Source organism: Manis pentadactyla, chromosome 1, assembly GCF_030020395.1.
Source record: "Manis pentadactyla isolate mManPen7 chromosome 1, mManPen7.hap1, whole genome shotgun sequence".
Classification (NCBI taxonomy): Eukaryota; Metazoa; Chordata; class Mammalia; order Pholidota; family Manidae; genus Manis; species Manis pentadactyla.
This window is the reverse complement of record NC_080019.1, coordinates 176,493,424-176,510,724: the sequence shown is the minus strand read 5'-3', so window position 1 is coordinate 176,510,724 and position 17,301 is coordinate 176,493,424. Positions and strand designations below refer to the sequence as shown.

General features: G+C 33.8%; 1 protein-coding gene across 6 annotated transcripts in view; it reads right to left on the bottom strand.

Annotated features, from left to right (window-relative positions):
* STXBP5L (syntaxin binding protein 5L) overlaps positions 1-17,301 on the bottom strand; it is a 387,143-nt gene that overhangs the window by 99,688 nt on the left and 270,154 nt on the right. For all 6 annotated transcript variants that reach the window (XM_036883434.2, XM_036883436.2, XM_057503095.1 and 3 more), the window contains exons 17-18: positions 16,860-17,032; positions 13,870-13,995 (exon numbers count right to left, since the gene is read on the bottom strand). In XM_036883434.2, the coding sequence (XP_036739329.2) occupies positions 13,870-13,995; positions 16,860-17,032 (299 nt within the window). The remainder of the gene's footprint in view (positions 1-13,869; positions 13,996-16,859; positions 17,033-17,301) is intronic.

Sequence of the window (17,301 nt, the reverse complement as noted above, 5' to 3'; positions counted from 1 at the left end):
GAAGGCACAAACGGGCTCTGTTCTCATGGCAGAACATGCAAGTGCTCGCCTGCAACCCCTGCCAGCACCCTAGGCCATCCCAAAGGCTGCCCAGCCCATGGCAGCCTAGGTATTAACCAAGAGGCTTCTCCCTGTGTGTGGTTAACTTGCACAGACAGCAGAGATAGGCAAGGTGACTGGCAAGCAGGAAGAGAATTAGTTCTCCCAGCTGACACAGATGCCACTCACCAGTGACCACTACCATCGCAAGAAAAGGAAGAAGAACCTTGTTCAGTCCAAAATCCCTCAAACACCAGAAATAGGGCTTGGTGAGACCGAAATCACCAATCTTCCTGAAAAAGAATTCAAAATAAAAGTCATAAACATGATGATGGAGCTACAGAGATATTCAAGAGCTAAGGGATGAATTCAGGAGGGAAATAACAGAAATGAAACAAACAATGGAAGGAATTATGAGCAGACTGGATGAGGTGCAAGATACTGTTAATGGAATAGAAATCACAGAACAGGAATACAGAGAAGCTGAGGCAGAGAGAGATAAAAGGATCTTTAGGAATGAAAGAATATTAAGAGAACTGTGTGACCAATGCAAATGGAACAATATTCACATTACAGGGGTACCAGAAGAAGAACGAAAGAAAAAGCGACATAAAGTGTCTTTGCTGAAAACTTCCTCAATCTGGGGAAGGAAATAGTCTCTCAGACCATGGAAGTCCACAGACCTCCCAACACAAGAGACCCAAAGAGAACCACACCAAGACATATAATAATTAAAATGGCAAAGATCAAAGACAAGGATAGAGTATAAAAAGCAGCCAGAGAGAGAAAAAAGATCACCTACAAAGGAAAACCTATCAGGCTATCATCAGACATCAGAGCAGAAACATTACAGGGAATGGCATGATTTGTTCAATGCATTGAAACAGAAGGGCCTCAAACCAAGAATACTATATCCAGCAAGATTATCATTTAAATTTGAAGGAGTTTTTAAACAATTTCCAGATAAGCAAAAGTTGAGGGAATTTACCTCCCACAAAAAATCTCTACAATGTATTTTAAAGGAACTACTCTAGATGGAAGTATGCCTAAGGCTATATAGCTGTCACCAGAGTAAATAAAACCACAGCAAAGAAAGTAGACCAGCCAAATACTAACTAAATGCAAAATAAAATCAGCTATCCACAAAATCAGTCAAGGGAAACACAAAGATTACAGAATAAAACAACTAACATATAAAGAGTGGACAAGGAAGACAAAGAAAGGAGAGAAATAAAGAATCATCAGACTATGTTTATAATAGTGTAATAAGTGACTTAAGTTAGATGGCTAGACAGTAAAGAAGCTACCCTTGAACCTTTGGTAACCACAAATCCATAGCCTGCAATGGCAATAAGCACATATCTATCAATAATCACCCTAAAGGTAAATAGACTGAATGCACCAATCAAAAGACACAGAGTAATAGAATGGATAAAAAAGCAAGACCCATCTATAGGCTGCTTACAGGAGACTCACCTCAAACCCAAAGACAGACTAAAAGTGAAAAGATGGAATATTTCATGCAAACAATAAGGAGAAAAAAGCCGGTGTGGCGGTACTTGTATCACACAAAATAGACTTCAAAACAAAGAAAGTCACAAGAGACAAAGAAGGACATTATATAATGATAAAGGGGTCAGTCCAATAAGACGATATAACCATTATGAATATCTATGTACCTAACACAGGACCACTACACATGTGAAACAAATACTAACAGAAATAAAGGAGGAAATAGAATGCAATGCATTCATGTTAGACTTCAACACACCACTCACTCCAAAACACAGATCAACCAGACAGAAAATAAGTAAGAACACAGAGGCACTGAACAACACATTAGAACAGATGGAATTGACAGACATCTACAGAACTCTCCACCCAAAAGCAGCAGGCTACATATTCTTCTCAAGTGGACATGGAACATTTTCCAGAGTAGACCACACACTAGGCCACAAAAAGAACATAAGTAAATTAAAAGATTGAAATTCTACCAACCAACTAATCAGATCACAAAGGTATAAAACTAGAAATACATTGTACAAAGAAAACAAAAAGGCTCACAAACACATGGAGGCTTAACAACACACTCCTAAATAATCAATGGATGAATGACCAAATTAAAACAGAGATCAAGCAATATATGGAGACAAATGAAAACAAAAGCACAATACCTCAACTTCTGTGGGAGGCAGCAAAGGCAGTTCTAAGAGGAAAGTATATAGCAATCCAGGCCCATTTAAAGAAGGAAGAACAATCCCAAATGAATAATCTAAATTTACAATTATTGAAACTGGAAAAGGCAGAACAAATGAGATCAAAAGTCAGCAGAAGGAGGGACATAATAAAGAAGAGAGGCAAAATAAATAAAATTGGGAAGAAGAAAACAGTAGAAAAAATTAATGAAACCAAGAGCTGGTTCTTGGAGAAAATAAACAAAACAGATAAACTCGTAGCCAGACTTATTAAGAAAAAAAGAATCTACACACATTAACAAAATCAGAAATGAGAAAAGAAAAATCATTATGGACACCACAGAATACACGACTTATTAGAGAATACTATGAAAATCTATATGCTAACAAACAGGAAAAACTAGAAGAAATGGACAAATTTCTAGAAAAATACAACCTTTCAAGACTGACCCAGGAAGAAACAGAAAATCTAAACAGACCAATAACCAGGAATGAAATTGAATCTGTAATTTAAAAAACTATCCAAGAACAAACCTTCTGGAGGAGATGGCTACACTGCTGAATTTTATCAGACATATAGAGAAGACATAGTACCCATTCTCCTTAAAGTTTTCCAAAAAGTAGAAGAGGAAGGAATACTTCCAAACTCATCCTATGAAGCCAGTATCATTCTAATACCAAAACCAGGCAAAGACACCACAGAAAAGAAAATTATAGTCTAATATCATTGATGAATATAGATGTAAAAATACTCAAAAAATATTAGCAAACCGAATTCAAAAATACATCAAGAGGATCATACACCATGATCAAGTGGGATTCATCCCAGGGATGCAAGGATGGTACAACATTCGAAAATCCATCAACATCATCCACCACATCAACAAAAAGAAGGACAAAAACCACATGATCATCTCCATAGACACTGAAAAAGCATTAAACAAAATTCAACATCCATTCATGATAAAAACTCTCAACAAAATGGGTATAGAGGGCAAATACTTCAACATAATAAAGGTCATATACAACAAACCCACAGCCAACATCATACGTAACAGCGAGAAGCTGAAAACTTTTCCCCTAAGATAAGGAACAACACAAGGATGCCCATTTCCCCACCTTTATTCAACATAGCTCTGGAGGTCCTAGCCATGGCAATCAGACAACACAAAGAAATAAAAGGCATCCAGATTGGTAAGGAAGAAGTCAAACTGTCATTGTTTGCAGATGACATGATACTGTACATAAAAATCCCTAAAGAATCCACTCCAAAACTATTAGAACTAATATCTGAATTCAGCAGTTGTAGGATACAAAATTAATACACAGAAATCTGTTGCATTCCTATACACTAATGATGAACTAGAAGAAAGAGAAATCAGGAAAACAATGCCATTCACAATTGCATAAAAAACAATAAAATACCTAGGAATAAACGTAACCATGGAAGTGAAAAACCTATACCCTGAAAACTACAAGACATTCTTAAGAGAAATTAAAGAGGACCCTAATAAATGGAAATTCATTACATGTTCTTGGGTAGGAAGAATTGATAGTCAAAATAGCCATCCTGCCTAAAGCCATCTACAGATTCAATGCAATTCCTATCAAAATACCAACAGCATTCTTCAATGAACTAGACCAAATAATTCTAAAATACATATGGAACCAAAAAAGACACAGAATAGCCGAAGCAATCCTGAGAAGGAAAAATAAAGCAAGGGGATCTTATTTCCCAACTTCAAACTCTACTACAAAGCCACAGTAATGAAGACAATTTGGTACCGGCACAAGAGCAGACCCACAGACCAGTGGAACAGAAAAGAGAGTCCAGATATTAATCTAAGCATATATGGTCAATTAATCTATGATAAAGGAGCCATAGATATACAATGGGGAAATGAGAGCCTCTTCAACAGCTGGTGTTGCCAAAACTGGACAGCTACCTGTAAGAGAATGAAACTGGATCATTGTCTAATGCCATACATGAAAGTAAATTCAAACTGGATCAAAGACCTGAATGTAAGTCATGAAACTATAAAACTCTTAGAAGAAATCATAGGCAACACTCTCTTGAATACAAACACGAACAACTTCATGGACATATCTTCATGGTCAAGGGAAACAAAAGCAAAAATGAACAAGTGGGACTATATCAAACTAAAAAGCTTCTGTACAGCAAAGTACACCATCAGTAGAACAAAAAGGAATACTACAGTATGGGAAAATATATTCATAAAAGACATATCTGATAAGGGGTTGACAACCAAAATATACAAAGAGCTCACATACCTCAACAAACAAAAAGCAAATAATCCGATTAAAAAATAGGCAGAGATCTGAACAGACACTTCTCCAAAGAAGAAATTCAGATGGCCAACAGGCACATGAAAAGATGCTCCACATCGCTGATCATCAGAGAAATACAAATTAAAACCACAATGAGATATCACCTCATACCAGTAAGGATCACCACCATCCAAAAGACAAACAACAACAAATGTTGGCGAGGATGTGGAGAAAAGGGAACTCTCCTACACAGCACATCGGAATGTAAATTAGTTCCACCATTGTGGAAAGCAGTATGGAGGTTCCTCAAAAAACTCAAAATAGAAATACCATTTGACCCAGGAATTCCACTCCTAGGAATTTACCCTAAGAATGCATGAGCACCGTTTGAAAAAGACATCCACACCTCTATGTTTATCACAGCACTATTTACAATAGCCAAGAAATGGAAGCAACGTAAGTGTCCATCAGTAGATGAATGGATAAAGAAGATGTTGTACATATACACAGTGGAATATTATTCAGCCATAAGAAGAAAACAAATTCTACCATTTGCAACAACATGGATGGAGCTAGAGGGTCTTATGCTCAGTAAAATAAGCCAGCTGGAGAAAGACAAGTATCAAATGATTTCAATCATATGTGGAGTATAAGAACAAAGAAAAAACTGAAGGAACAAAACAGCAGCCAACTCAAGAGAACCCAAGATTGAACTAACAGTTACCAAAGGGAAAGGGACTGGGAAGGATGGATGGGAAGGGAGGGATAAGGGGAATAAAGGGAATTACAATTAGCACACATAATGTGTGTGTGGGGGGGTATGGCGAAGGCTGTATAGTACAGAGAAGACAAGTAGTGACTCTATAGCATCTTACTATGCTGATGGCCAGTGACTGTAATGGGGTATGTGGTGGGAACTTGATAGTGGGGGAATCTAGTAACCACAATGTTGCTCATCTAATTGTATATAATGATACCAAAATAAAAAAATTAAAAAAACATTTTTTCACTGAGTTGATATACAATATTATGTTCGTTTTAGGTGTACAACATAGTGATTTGACAATATAAATTATGAAATACTCAAAAAAAATAAATTACTTTCAAGTCACAGTATAGTACATACCTCCATCATTATATACCCTGACTAGAATATAAACTAAACAAGGGCACAAATTTTTCACCCTGAATTCTAGGGCGTGATTATTTTAAAAGATCAAAGGTTTTCTAGCCATTTTTGGTATCTGATGTGTCTCAACAACTCACACCCCAAATCCCCAGTTTTTAGAGGCACAGTGCTGTTTTTCTTGTTTATTTTTTTGTGTTAAAAATTACAATAAAAAATACACATACTTTAAAAAATTCAAATAAATATAAAAAAGAAGACCCCTTTAATCAACTCACTGTATGTCAATTGTTTTCAGAGATCACTGCTATTAACAGTTTTTATACCCTTCTTGCCCTTTTTCTACATTTTAACAAGCATATATTTGTTCCATAACTTTCTTGTTTTCAAAATATGTCTAAGAGATATTCCCTTGTTTTTGTTAACTATTGCATTGTATTCTATGGACATTTACATAAGTTCCAAATATTTTTCTATTACATATAGAAAATATTACAAGGAACATCCTTTCTATAAACTTTGTGCATAATGAGTCTCTAGAAGTTGTCAAAATTTCACTAAGATTAGAATTTCAGGGTCAAAATATATGCTTAGTTTTATTTTGCAAGATATATGTACATGAGAGAATACATTTCTTCATACTCTTGTTAACAGAAAAAAGTTATGAAATTGCCTATAGAATGTGCAAAAATTGCTATTCTGTTATTTTGTTTTTATTTTTCTTTGTTAGTAGTGAAATTAAGAATCTTTAAGCATGTCAGAATTATGTTAACTTACCATTTGTATTTCTTCGGTGAATTGCCTGTTGATATACGTTGCTTATTTTTCACTGGGTTATTTTTTCTAATCAATTTCTAGAAACTTAAAAAATGTATTCTGTGGGGAAATGACAGTCACTCCAACAGATGGTGCTGGCAAAACTGGACAGCTACATGTAAGAGAATGAAAGTGGACCACTGTCTAACCCCATACACAAAAGTAAATTCGAAATGGATCAAAGACCTGATTGTAAGTCATGAAACCATAAAACTCTTAGAAAAAAACATAGGCAAAAATCTCTTAGACATAAACATGAGTGACCTCTTCTTGAACATATCTTTCCGGGCAAGGAAAACAAAAGCAAAAATGAACAAGTGGGACTATATTAAGCTGAAAAGCTTCTGTACAGCAAAAGACACCATCAATAGAACAATAAGGTACCCTACAGTATGGGAGAATATATTTGTAAATGACAGATCCGATAAAGGCTTGACATCCAAAATATATAAAGAGCTCACACACCTCAACAAACAAAAAACAAATAATCCAATTAAAAAATGGGCAGAGGAACTGAACAGACAGTTCTCCAAAAGAGAAATTCAGATGGCCAACAGACACATGAAAAGATGCTCCACATCGCTAATTATCAGAGAAATGCAAATTAAAACCACAATGAGACATCACGTCACACCAGTAATGATGGCTACCATCCAAAAGACAAACAACAACAAATGTTGGCGAGGTTGTGGAGAAAGGGGAACCCTCCTACACTGCTGGTGGGAATGTAAATTAGTTCCACCATGTGGAAAGCAGTATGGAGTTCCCTCAAAATGCTCAATATAGACTTACCATTTGACCCAGGAATTCCACTCCTAGGAATTTACCCTAAGAATGCAGCACTCCAGTTTGAAAAAGACAGATGCACCCCTATGTTTATCGCTGCACTGCTTACAATAGCCAAGATATGGAAGCAACCTGAATGTCCATCAGTAGATGAATGGATAAAGAAGATGTGGTACATATACACAATGGAACATTATTCCACCATAAGAAAACAAATTCTACCAGTTGCAACAACATGGATGGAGCTAGAGGGTATTATGCTCAGTGAAATAAGCCAAGCGGAGAAAGAGAAATATCAAATGATTTCACTCATCTGTGGAGTATAAGAACAAAGGAAAAACTGAAGGAACAAAACAGCAGCAGAATCACAGAACTCAAGAATGGACTAATAGGGTGTCAGATGATCAGCTATGGAAGTACATTTTTCTGATAATATTCCTTTCTCTTAAAAAAAAAAAGCAGTTCCTGTGTGGTGATCTCCAATAGGTTCTTCACAATGGTATAAAGGTCATATCAAAGTGTGGGCAAAGGGTTTGTTTGTGTTTATACAGAGGATCAGAGCCTAATTTGGCTACACAGTAAACAAATTAAGATACGATATGAAGAAGAACTTCCAACATCAACATTCTCTGGAAGAGTCATTCCAGAAGATGAACATCAAAAAACTTCAACAAAGATCCTGGTGCTGCTGCAGTTGTAGCTGCAGTCATCCCACCGTTTCCTGTACTTGCCATTGGAATGAAGAAGGAGATATCTAAGCTGACCTGTGCATACAGTAAAACAGCAAATTTGACTGGATCTATACTGTCGGAACTCAACCAAGAATTAGGAGAAGTGCAAGTTGCAGTGCTCCAAAATCGTGCGACTCTAGACTATCTACTGTTAAAAGAACACATGGGATGTGAACAGTTCCCAGGAATGTGTTGTTTTAATTTGTCTGATTTTTCTCAAACTCTTCAAATTCAGTTAGACAATATCCATCATATCATTCATAAGTTTTCACAAATGCCTAGGGTGCCTAACTGGTTTTCTTGGTTTCACTGGATGTGGCTGGTAATTGTAGGTCTGCTTTTGTTATGTAGCTGTATTCCTATTATGTTAATGTACGTGTGCAATTTAATTAGTAGTTTAAAACCTATACATGCTTAAGTTACTCTACAAGAAAATATGTCAAAGAAATAATCAATCTTCCCATGTTTTCTCCCGTCTGCTACTTCTATAGCTTTTCTTCTTCCTTCCTAATTACAACACTTTAGTAGAATTAGTGCCTCATATAGAAAATTACTGAGTATCATAATTCTTCCAAGTGGTAAAGATACCTCAAGAGAAATGCTGGGCATAGAAGCCACAGGGCATAAATCTTCAAAGAAGTAAAAAGCTAACCTTTTCAAACAATATTTCTTCTCTCTCACTTACCAACTTTACATTTCCCTGTATGGCCCCGGAAGATGACTGGTTAGCCAGAGACGGGTAAGATTCCTCAAGGGAGGAACAACCTAAGACAGGCACAGTCGCAGGGTGGCCATCAGAAGAGAAATTGGGGACCAAAAGAGGGGGGGCTTAGAACTTCACCCCCCCTGTTTTGAGAGAAATCTTCTGCAGCTGTGGATGTTTTGTTGCCCTTGTCTAGCTTGGATTAATACTTAGTCTATAGGCACAGACCTGATCATCTACATTTGCCCTCTTACAGCACTAAATTATGTTTTCTACCTTTATCTTGCATCTACCTACCACTTCAGCATTTTATTAAAAAAAATAATAATAATAATAAGGGAGAAATGCGGGATTCACATATAAATCAAGTATAAAAATCAAATGAATAATCATATCTGACTTGATTGTTTATAGTTCATGATGCGTGATCAAAACCGAAAGTTTCTGTGATATGACTGCCCTTGCACTGTTCACCACGTAAGAACTTATTCACTATGTAAGAACTTGTTCACCATGTAAAAACTTGTTCGTTATGCTTCAGAAGATTGGAGACTGTTAAGATATAGGCTTGGGGTTGATTAATGACTGTGCATTGAGTCCCCTATACAGAATTTTATTGTTGTTAACAACCATTTGATCTATAAATATGAGAGATGCCCTCTCAAAAAAAAATGTATTCTGGATGTTTATCCATATTACAGATAAATATGCATAGTGCAAATAATATCCTAACTTTTGACTTTTTAAACTTTATAATATACTTTGGTAATTGTTCAGTATAAATTCATAAGAAGCTATGAATGACTTCACAATATTTGTGTGTAATCTGACTGCACTCAAATATTGAGTATATTTATGGGATAAATATCTGGAACTAAAATCACTCAATTATTTGAAAAAGTTTATATTTTTTATTCAAGTATAATATACATAAATAAAAGTTTACATAATTGTATGCTTCAGTGAATTATCACAAAGTGAACTACTTCACATAACTACCATTACATCAATAAAAAGTATATTACCAGCTGCTGTCTTATGTTCCACCCTATTATTACTCCCCCTTCCTATTCCAAAATCTGACTACCTGTACCAAAAATCAGTTTTGTTTGTTCTTAATAGATGTTTGGCTTCATATATAATGTTGCATATAACTGTTCACTGATTCTCACTGATGTAGAATTCAATTAATATGCTACAATTTATTGTCTACTCTGAGGGAAATTTGATAGTTTTGGACTATTACAAATACAATACTGCCATTGCATATAATGCTCCTTTTGGCATACATGTGCTTGCATTCATTGGGTATGTACCTAGAAATCAAACTTTTCGGTTGCAGGGTTTGCACTCATACACACATATGCTGAAATGGAGCTAACAAATTTATAAAGTAGATTCACCAATTTGCCCTCTTAGCAGCAGAGTATGGGAGTTCCTGCTACCCAGTATATTTGCAAACATTACCAACATTACTAATGGGGTTTGGTACCTTTCATAAATATATGAAAATATGTCATTTAGATATCTTTTGTGACATGTTCAAATTTCTTCCATACTTTTTTTGCTTGATTTGTTGATATTATTGATGATTCATGAGATTCTTTATACTCTAGCTATGAGCCCATTGTCAGATACAATTAGTCCAAATATCTCTTTTCTGTCCTCACATTTCACTCTCTTAATGGTTCCTTTTTCCCCCAAGAAGGTCTTAATGTCTTCCTTTATGGTTAATAGTTTTTGAGTCCTTTGAAGTAATATTTCTGTAATGTGGTTGTTATGAAGATATTTCCTATAATGTCTTCTAAAATCTGTGTATAGTGGGAGAGAAGAGTCAAATTTTATTTTTGCTATATAATAATTCTATTGATTTTGTAGTATTTATTTGTATTATCTGTAGTAAAACCTGTCATTTCCCTCACTGTTCTGCTATATATGCCTGGATCTATTTCTTGGCTCTTTATTGTATTCATTGGTCTTTTTATCTATCCTGTGTCAGTAAAGCACTGTCATGATTAATATAGCTTTATTTAATAGGACTTGTTTTCCAGTATAGTAAGTCTTCTGTTTTTTCTTCAATACTGTCTTAGGTAATTGTGATACTTTGCATTTCACTATAAATTTTAAAACCAGCTTTAAACAGCAAGAGAAGAAAAGCTGTTGAAATTTATATTAGTATTGTGGCAAATCTATAGATCAATTTGTGAAAAACTGACATCCTTATTATTGAATTTTCCATTCCATGATTTGGGTTCCTTAATTTATCTTAAGTTTTATAGCTTTCTGTGCAGAGGTCTTGAACACCTTTTATTAGATATATTCCTAGATATTTTATTTTTATTTTATTGTAAGTGGAATCTTTAATTTTACACAATTTTAGTTAACTATTTTTAAAGTATATAGAAATGTATTTGTACATTGACTTCATATCAACAATCCTGTTAAGAACACAATTTCTAATTTTATTAATTTATCTGCTAAGCATTTAAATGTTCTACATAAAAAAACATTATTTTTTTCTTTGTAACTTTATTTTCCTTTGTTTATTGCCCCGGCTAGGTCCTCTACTACAGTATGAACAGAAGTGGTGACAGCAGCCATTCTTGTCTTGTTTTCATCTCAGAGGTAAAGCTTTCAATGTTTTACTGTAAAGTATGAATGATATCTGCTGCCATGTGTGATATTAAGGAAATTTTCTTCTTGTTTTAGTTGTTTCTTTTAAAATCATGAATAGATTTTGAATTTTTTCAAATTTTCTACTTTTGCATCTCTGGGCTTACTCATATGGTTTTCTACTTTATTCTGTTAATGTGATGAATTATACTGATTCATTTCAAATTTTAAACAAACCTTGCATTCCTGTTGTAAACCAAATTTGGTTATGATATGTAAATTTTTAAATTGCTATATTGATTTATACTTTGGATGGGATTTTTGCACTTATGTTCATGCATGATATGGACTTAACAATTTTCACTTTTTATAATGGCTTTTTGAAGTTTTTGTATCAAGTTATGTTGGCCCATAATGAGATGAATATGATCTTTTATTTCATAATTCTCAGAAAGGTTTTGTGTAACACTGGCATTATATATTTCTTAAAAGCTTGGTGGAATTTATACAGATAGTCACTTGAGCTGGGGTTTTCTGGGAGTTGAAGCTATCTATGAGGCAGGTGTTCAAGCTGTATTTCCCATACAAGATTCTTCAGAGGCTCTATGGTAACCATCACCTTCACAGTTACTTTATAGGGGCAATATGCTGAATTATTATAACAACCTTCAGCTTCTGAACTGGTGCTATATCTTCATATCCTCTTAAATTTAACATCCCTTACCTTTATAGGTCAATCTCTTGAGTAGGAAACCCTGAAAATGGTTTGAGTTCACCATCTTGAATGGTAACTACTTGGACTAGAGAACAAGCATAGACTCTTGCCATATCAAATACTGAGATTATTGGCTGTCCCACATTCCCCTCCTCTCTTCCCTTCACCTATAGGCTGTTCCTGCTTGTTTTCCTATCAAGGAATTGTTCAGTCAAGGAGCTAATTCCCATAATCTATATTTTCATACATCCTCTACCCCTATAAAGCTCTAGGAATACAAGATAAGATTTCTTTTTTCAGATAGTTCCCCCTTTAAAATGGCTTCAAGTAGTTCTCTTGGAGATTAACCAGACTTAGCTTAGAGGCAGACTAGGATATATAGAAATAAAGCCAAATGTATTTTTTAATGTATTATTTGATAAAAGATTATTCCAAATTTAGAGGGAAAAGATGAAATATTCAGGAAATAGTATTGGCATAACTCTTAATCATCAAGAAAGAAATATAGTTTTCTCCTTATTTCTTACCTTGTATCTAAACAAATTCCAGATAGATTAGAGATTTAAAAATATTACAGAAACTGAATTTACTAGAATACTTTTTTATTATCTTGAAGTGAGGAAGGCTTTTATAAGTATGACATAAAATCCATAGCCATAAAAGAAAAACATAGACAAATTTTTAAAAATATATGCACAGAAAAACCATCCTAAACAACGTCATAAAACAAACAAAAGCAGGGAAACTATCTGAAAATTACAACAGTTTTCACAAATCTATAAGAGGAAGACTGACTGACAACTCTGCAGAAAAATAGACAAAGAATCAACAAAAATGTCACAGAAAAGAGATTCAATTTCACTTAAGATATGAGAAAATGCCACTGATATTATAATAACATGCTTCCTCTTAGAATGACAGGGATTAAAAGTCTGGTTATACACCAGTGTTAGAAAGGTTGTGAGCAATCAGGCATTCTCCAATATTGCTGGTGGGAGCATAATTTGGCATAATTTTTATGGAGGACTACAATTTAGGAATAAGGATTAATTAGAATTAAATAAGCTTTTAAAGGAGTACAGTTCAACTTTCAAAAAGAAGAAGTCTGATTGGATCATGTTCTGAGTCTTCTACTGCCTCTTAGTCTGTCACAGGAAATGTAATACTTTTTTGAGGATATTAACATCATTTAGAGCCTCAAATTATCTCTACAATACTCATAAATATGATGGTATATAATGTTCAATTTAAAGAATACTGAAATGAAAAATAAAAGCAAACCTAGGTTACATGAAGATGATATACTGTAACCAAACACCAAGACAAATAATAAACTGGATACCAGATATGGAGTTATCACCTGAATACTTAAAGTAACTATATCCAAGATGTTCATGGAAGTACAAGAGTGATAATTTAGGAAAATAACAGGATGCTTTAAGAAGAACTAAATGGAAGGTTCTAGAAATGAAAAATAAAATAACTGAAATTGAACTCCATGGGTGGATCTACCATCAGATTAGACACAGTTGAGAAAGAATTAGTGAACTTTAAAAGACAAGTTTGAAGAAAGTATCAAAAATGAAGCACGGGAGGAAGATGATAGATAATGTATAAATAAAATCTCCTAACAACAATTAAAACTGGAAATACTATGCTAAGTTTGACATCAAGAAAGAACAAATAACCAGTATATATTTAAACTTTATTTTTCTTATATCATTTAAAATCTAACAAAAATCTAGGTAAAGGTTTCTTTCCATTTTTAGGACTTAAGTATTTTGAAAGAAACACCTAAATATATCAACCATATTAGAAAAAAAAGTATAAATTAGAAAGAACATTTAGGTACTTACATTCCATATGCTGAGCTCACAGCAAGACTGGTAATCTGTTGGGGAGGTTCACCATCCACCCACACCAACTGAATAACAAGTTCTGCTTGATACCCTGGAGGCATCCGTACTGGTCGTGCCTTAACACTAGAAAAAAAAAAAAGGAAAAGTTCTCCTATCATATACAGTTTAAACAAGTAGGTTCAGGCTTTTCTTCAGAATTTACATAGACTCTTCTTCCAGGAATATGTAACACTAGGCATTTAAAGGTAGCTGGTTGGTAGACAGAATCTTCTAGCTTTCTCAGTACACACCAAGAAATTTGAGATTGCTTAGTTTTTCTTTAAGTAGCATTTAAGTTAGGCCCAAAACTTCAGCTGGTCTTCCTCACATCCTTAATTTTCTTTTGAGGATAGTTTTTAAAATTATTTTTATTATTATTCTTAAATAATATTTGTTACATATATGTTAAAATGCATAACAATAAAAAGAATGACCATTAATCTACCACCCAGTTTAATAGTTAAATATATCCCAAACCTGAATTCCTGCTCATTTCCTCTAAATTTGTTTCACTTGCAGCCTTCTCTATTATTCTTCAGTTAAAAAACCTTAAAGTCATTCTTGACTAATATCCTTCTCCTACTTCACATTCAGTCAATTATCAAATGCTGCTGGTGCTGCCTTCAACGTATATCCAGAATCTGACCACTTTTCACTTCTGTATTGCTACCATCCTAGTTACAGTTGACACAGGCTATTCTTTTAAATCTGAATTTCAAATAAACAATAAATAGGAGGGTTTTTTTGCTATAACTATGTACCATGCAATATTTGGGATATATTGATACTAAAAATTTCATTATCTGAAATTATCAGATAATTTCATTATCTGAAATTCAAATTTAAATGGGTATCCTGTATTTTTATTTGCTGAATCTGCCAGCCCTTAACATTATCTCTAGTTAGGTGCAATAGCCTCCTTATTGATCTCCTTGCTTCTTCCCTTCTCTTCCATCCCCAAATACTATTTTCAACATAGTCACCAAAGTAATCAATTTAAAATTTAAGTCTGAGTATATCACTTCTCTGTTCAAAACGTAATGACTCCACATGTAATTAGGAATAAAATCTAGGTTTCTTACAATAGCCTGTAATTGGTCCTTATTTTACCTATCTGACTTCATCTACTACTATCCTCCCCAATGCCACCCACCTTGCTACCTTTGTTGCAGTTCACTAACTTCCTTGTGCCAGGTACTTTGAGACCTTTGCTCTAGCAGTTCATTTTGCCTGGAATATTCTTTCACCAGGTGTTTTTCAGCTAACTCTCTCATGTACTTTTTGTTCAAATCTCACCCTCTTAATGGGACCTATGATGAGCACCCACTTTACACACTAGGAAGCACAAAAGCAAAAAAAAAAAAAAATTTTAATGATTGTCAGATTACCAAAAATGAAGAGTTGGTTGGTTGAAATACTTATCAGCTAGTATATATGGGAACCTAAATCCAGCAAATGAAAGTAATTTAGGGATGGATGGCAATATATAATTTAGCAAAGCATGGAATGCAACTCAGGAATCACTTGTAATATAATGTAATTCACAGAAAAATACACTTAGATCATTTAGTCTTTAGAGTCTGTACACATAGTATAGGATTATACTGGTTTTTTCCTTTTGATTCTTTTGATTATCCTTAACATTGTCTCTATTACTTTTCAAGTCAATTTAAGTGCTTCAACATTTTATATTGCTTAATCTCCACTACCAGATTTTTTAGAATTCATTTGTTGAATTTTCTCTCATATCCCTATCTTTTACATTTTAAAAATTTTAAAGAAAAATGTTTAAGTCCCAGAATATTAAGGTCTGAAAATATTTTATAGAAAACTATATGGAGGACCTGGACTTTAATGATGGATCTTCTTAGTTAATAGACAAATCAATCTATAATGCTTTCTTGAGCTCTTTTGAACTTCTTCTCTTTCTGGTTTTCATTTTAACAGAAGTCTATTAAATGAAGCAAAGTGATAATATGGGGAAGTTAAATATGTAAAAGTTTTCCACTTGCTAAAATTTTGTGATGATGTTTCCTCTTTGTAGATTCCCCTCCCAGTAATCCCTGCTTATATTTCCTTTTTTTCACAAGAAAATTTTCTGGGAGGAAATCAATTATTATAAAAGTACAGCAACTGCTAATTGTATGGTAAACTGATTTTGCTCCTGAAATCTTATCTTTAAAATAAGTGTCTTCACTAGAAATGAAGAAACTTGTTGTCTAAAGTTCATTAAGTAGCAGATTCAGATATTTTCATATGAAGCTCAGAGGAATTCCTTGCATAGGCTCGATTCTCCAACCAGCTAATACTAGAAACATTTGATCTATGTAGAAACAGTAAGTAGTAATTTAAGGAAGCTTCATTCTTGTATACCCTATTATAAAAAACTAATTAAAAAGATACATTTTACTATGAGCTTAACTTTAAATTTTGATTGTGATACTAAACTTTGTTTAGATATACCAAGAAAACATAGCTTATTACCAAATAGCATCAGTTGAAAAGAAAGAAATATTATGCATTATCCTAACAATGATGAGAGAAACCCTTTCTTTGTAAAACAGTCTCCTTGTAGTAGATAGTAAATTTGGTTTTCTTTTTGATTCTAAGAAGGTTTAAGATAGTCCCCAAACATACTTTTTTCAGTTGGGAAATACCAAGCAAGTAGTTAAGTTGCTGCCCTGCCAAACATTTTCCATTCTACCAAAGCCACGTTTTCTTTAGGGTCCTTCTAGGAAAGAAATATATTAATTAGTAATGAAGGATGACAATGATGTGCCCTTTCATCAAAGAAAAGATGTGCCTTTCATGAATATTCAAAGGTTATCCCTCACTGTAGATCATTTCACAACTTAATAATGGAGAAGAATGGTTTTTATTTGGTACAATATCAAATAATTATGTAATTAATATGTAAAAATATTTTAAAATGTAGTAGCGACACCTACTTCAGACATGGAATACTGTCCTTTGTTATTCCTTCACTAGCCACAGTGTTAGTGCTCCCAGAAAGACTCCTTGAAGAAGGAAGCTGAGATGAGACATCTGGAAATGGAGGACTTGTTTCTGGTTCTGGAGTAATAATGTCTTCAACATCATACTGAAGTCGTACCTCTAATGACTTAAAAAAAAGTTAAGTTTTAGTTGAAGTAATAATAATAATCACACTAAAACACCTAGTAATTTTGGAGTAATTACACATTATTTTCTCAGATTAGTAAGTTCAATTTCAATTTTTAGTAAAGTTGAGATATCCCAAACTTAAATAGTGAATAATATGGAATATTCACTGGTACACAAAAAATATAAAATATTTTTTAATTCTTCAGAATTGTAAGAAAAATCCTATCAGTGGAGATAAAGTTTGTATTTAATATTCCATAAGATAAA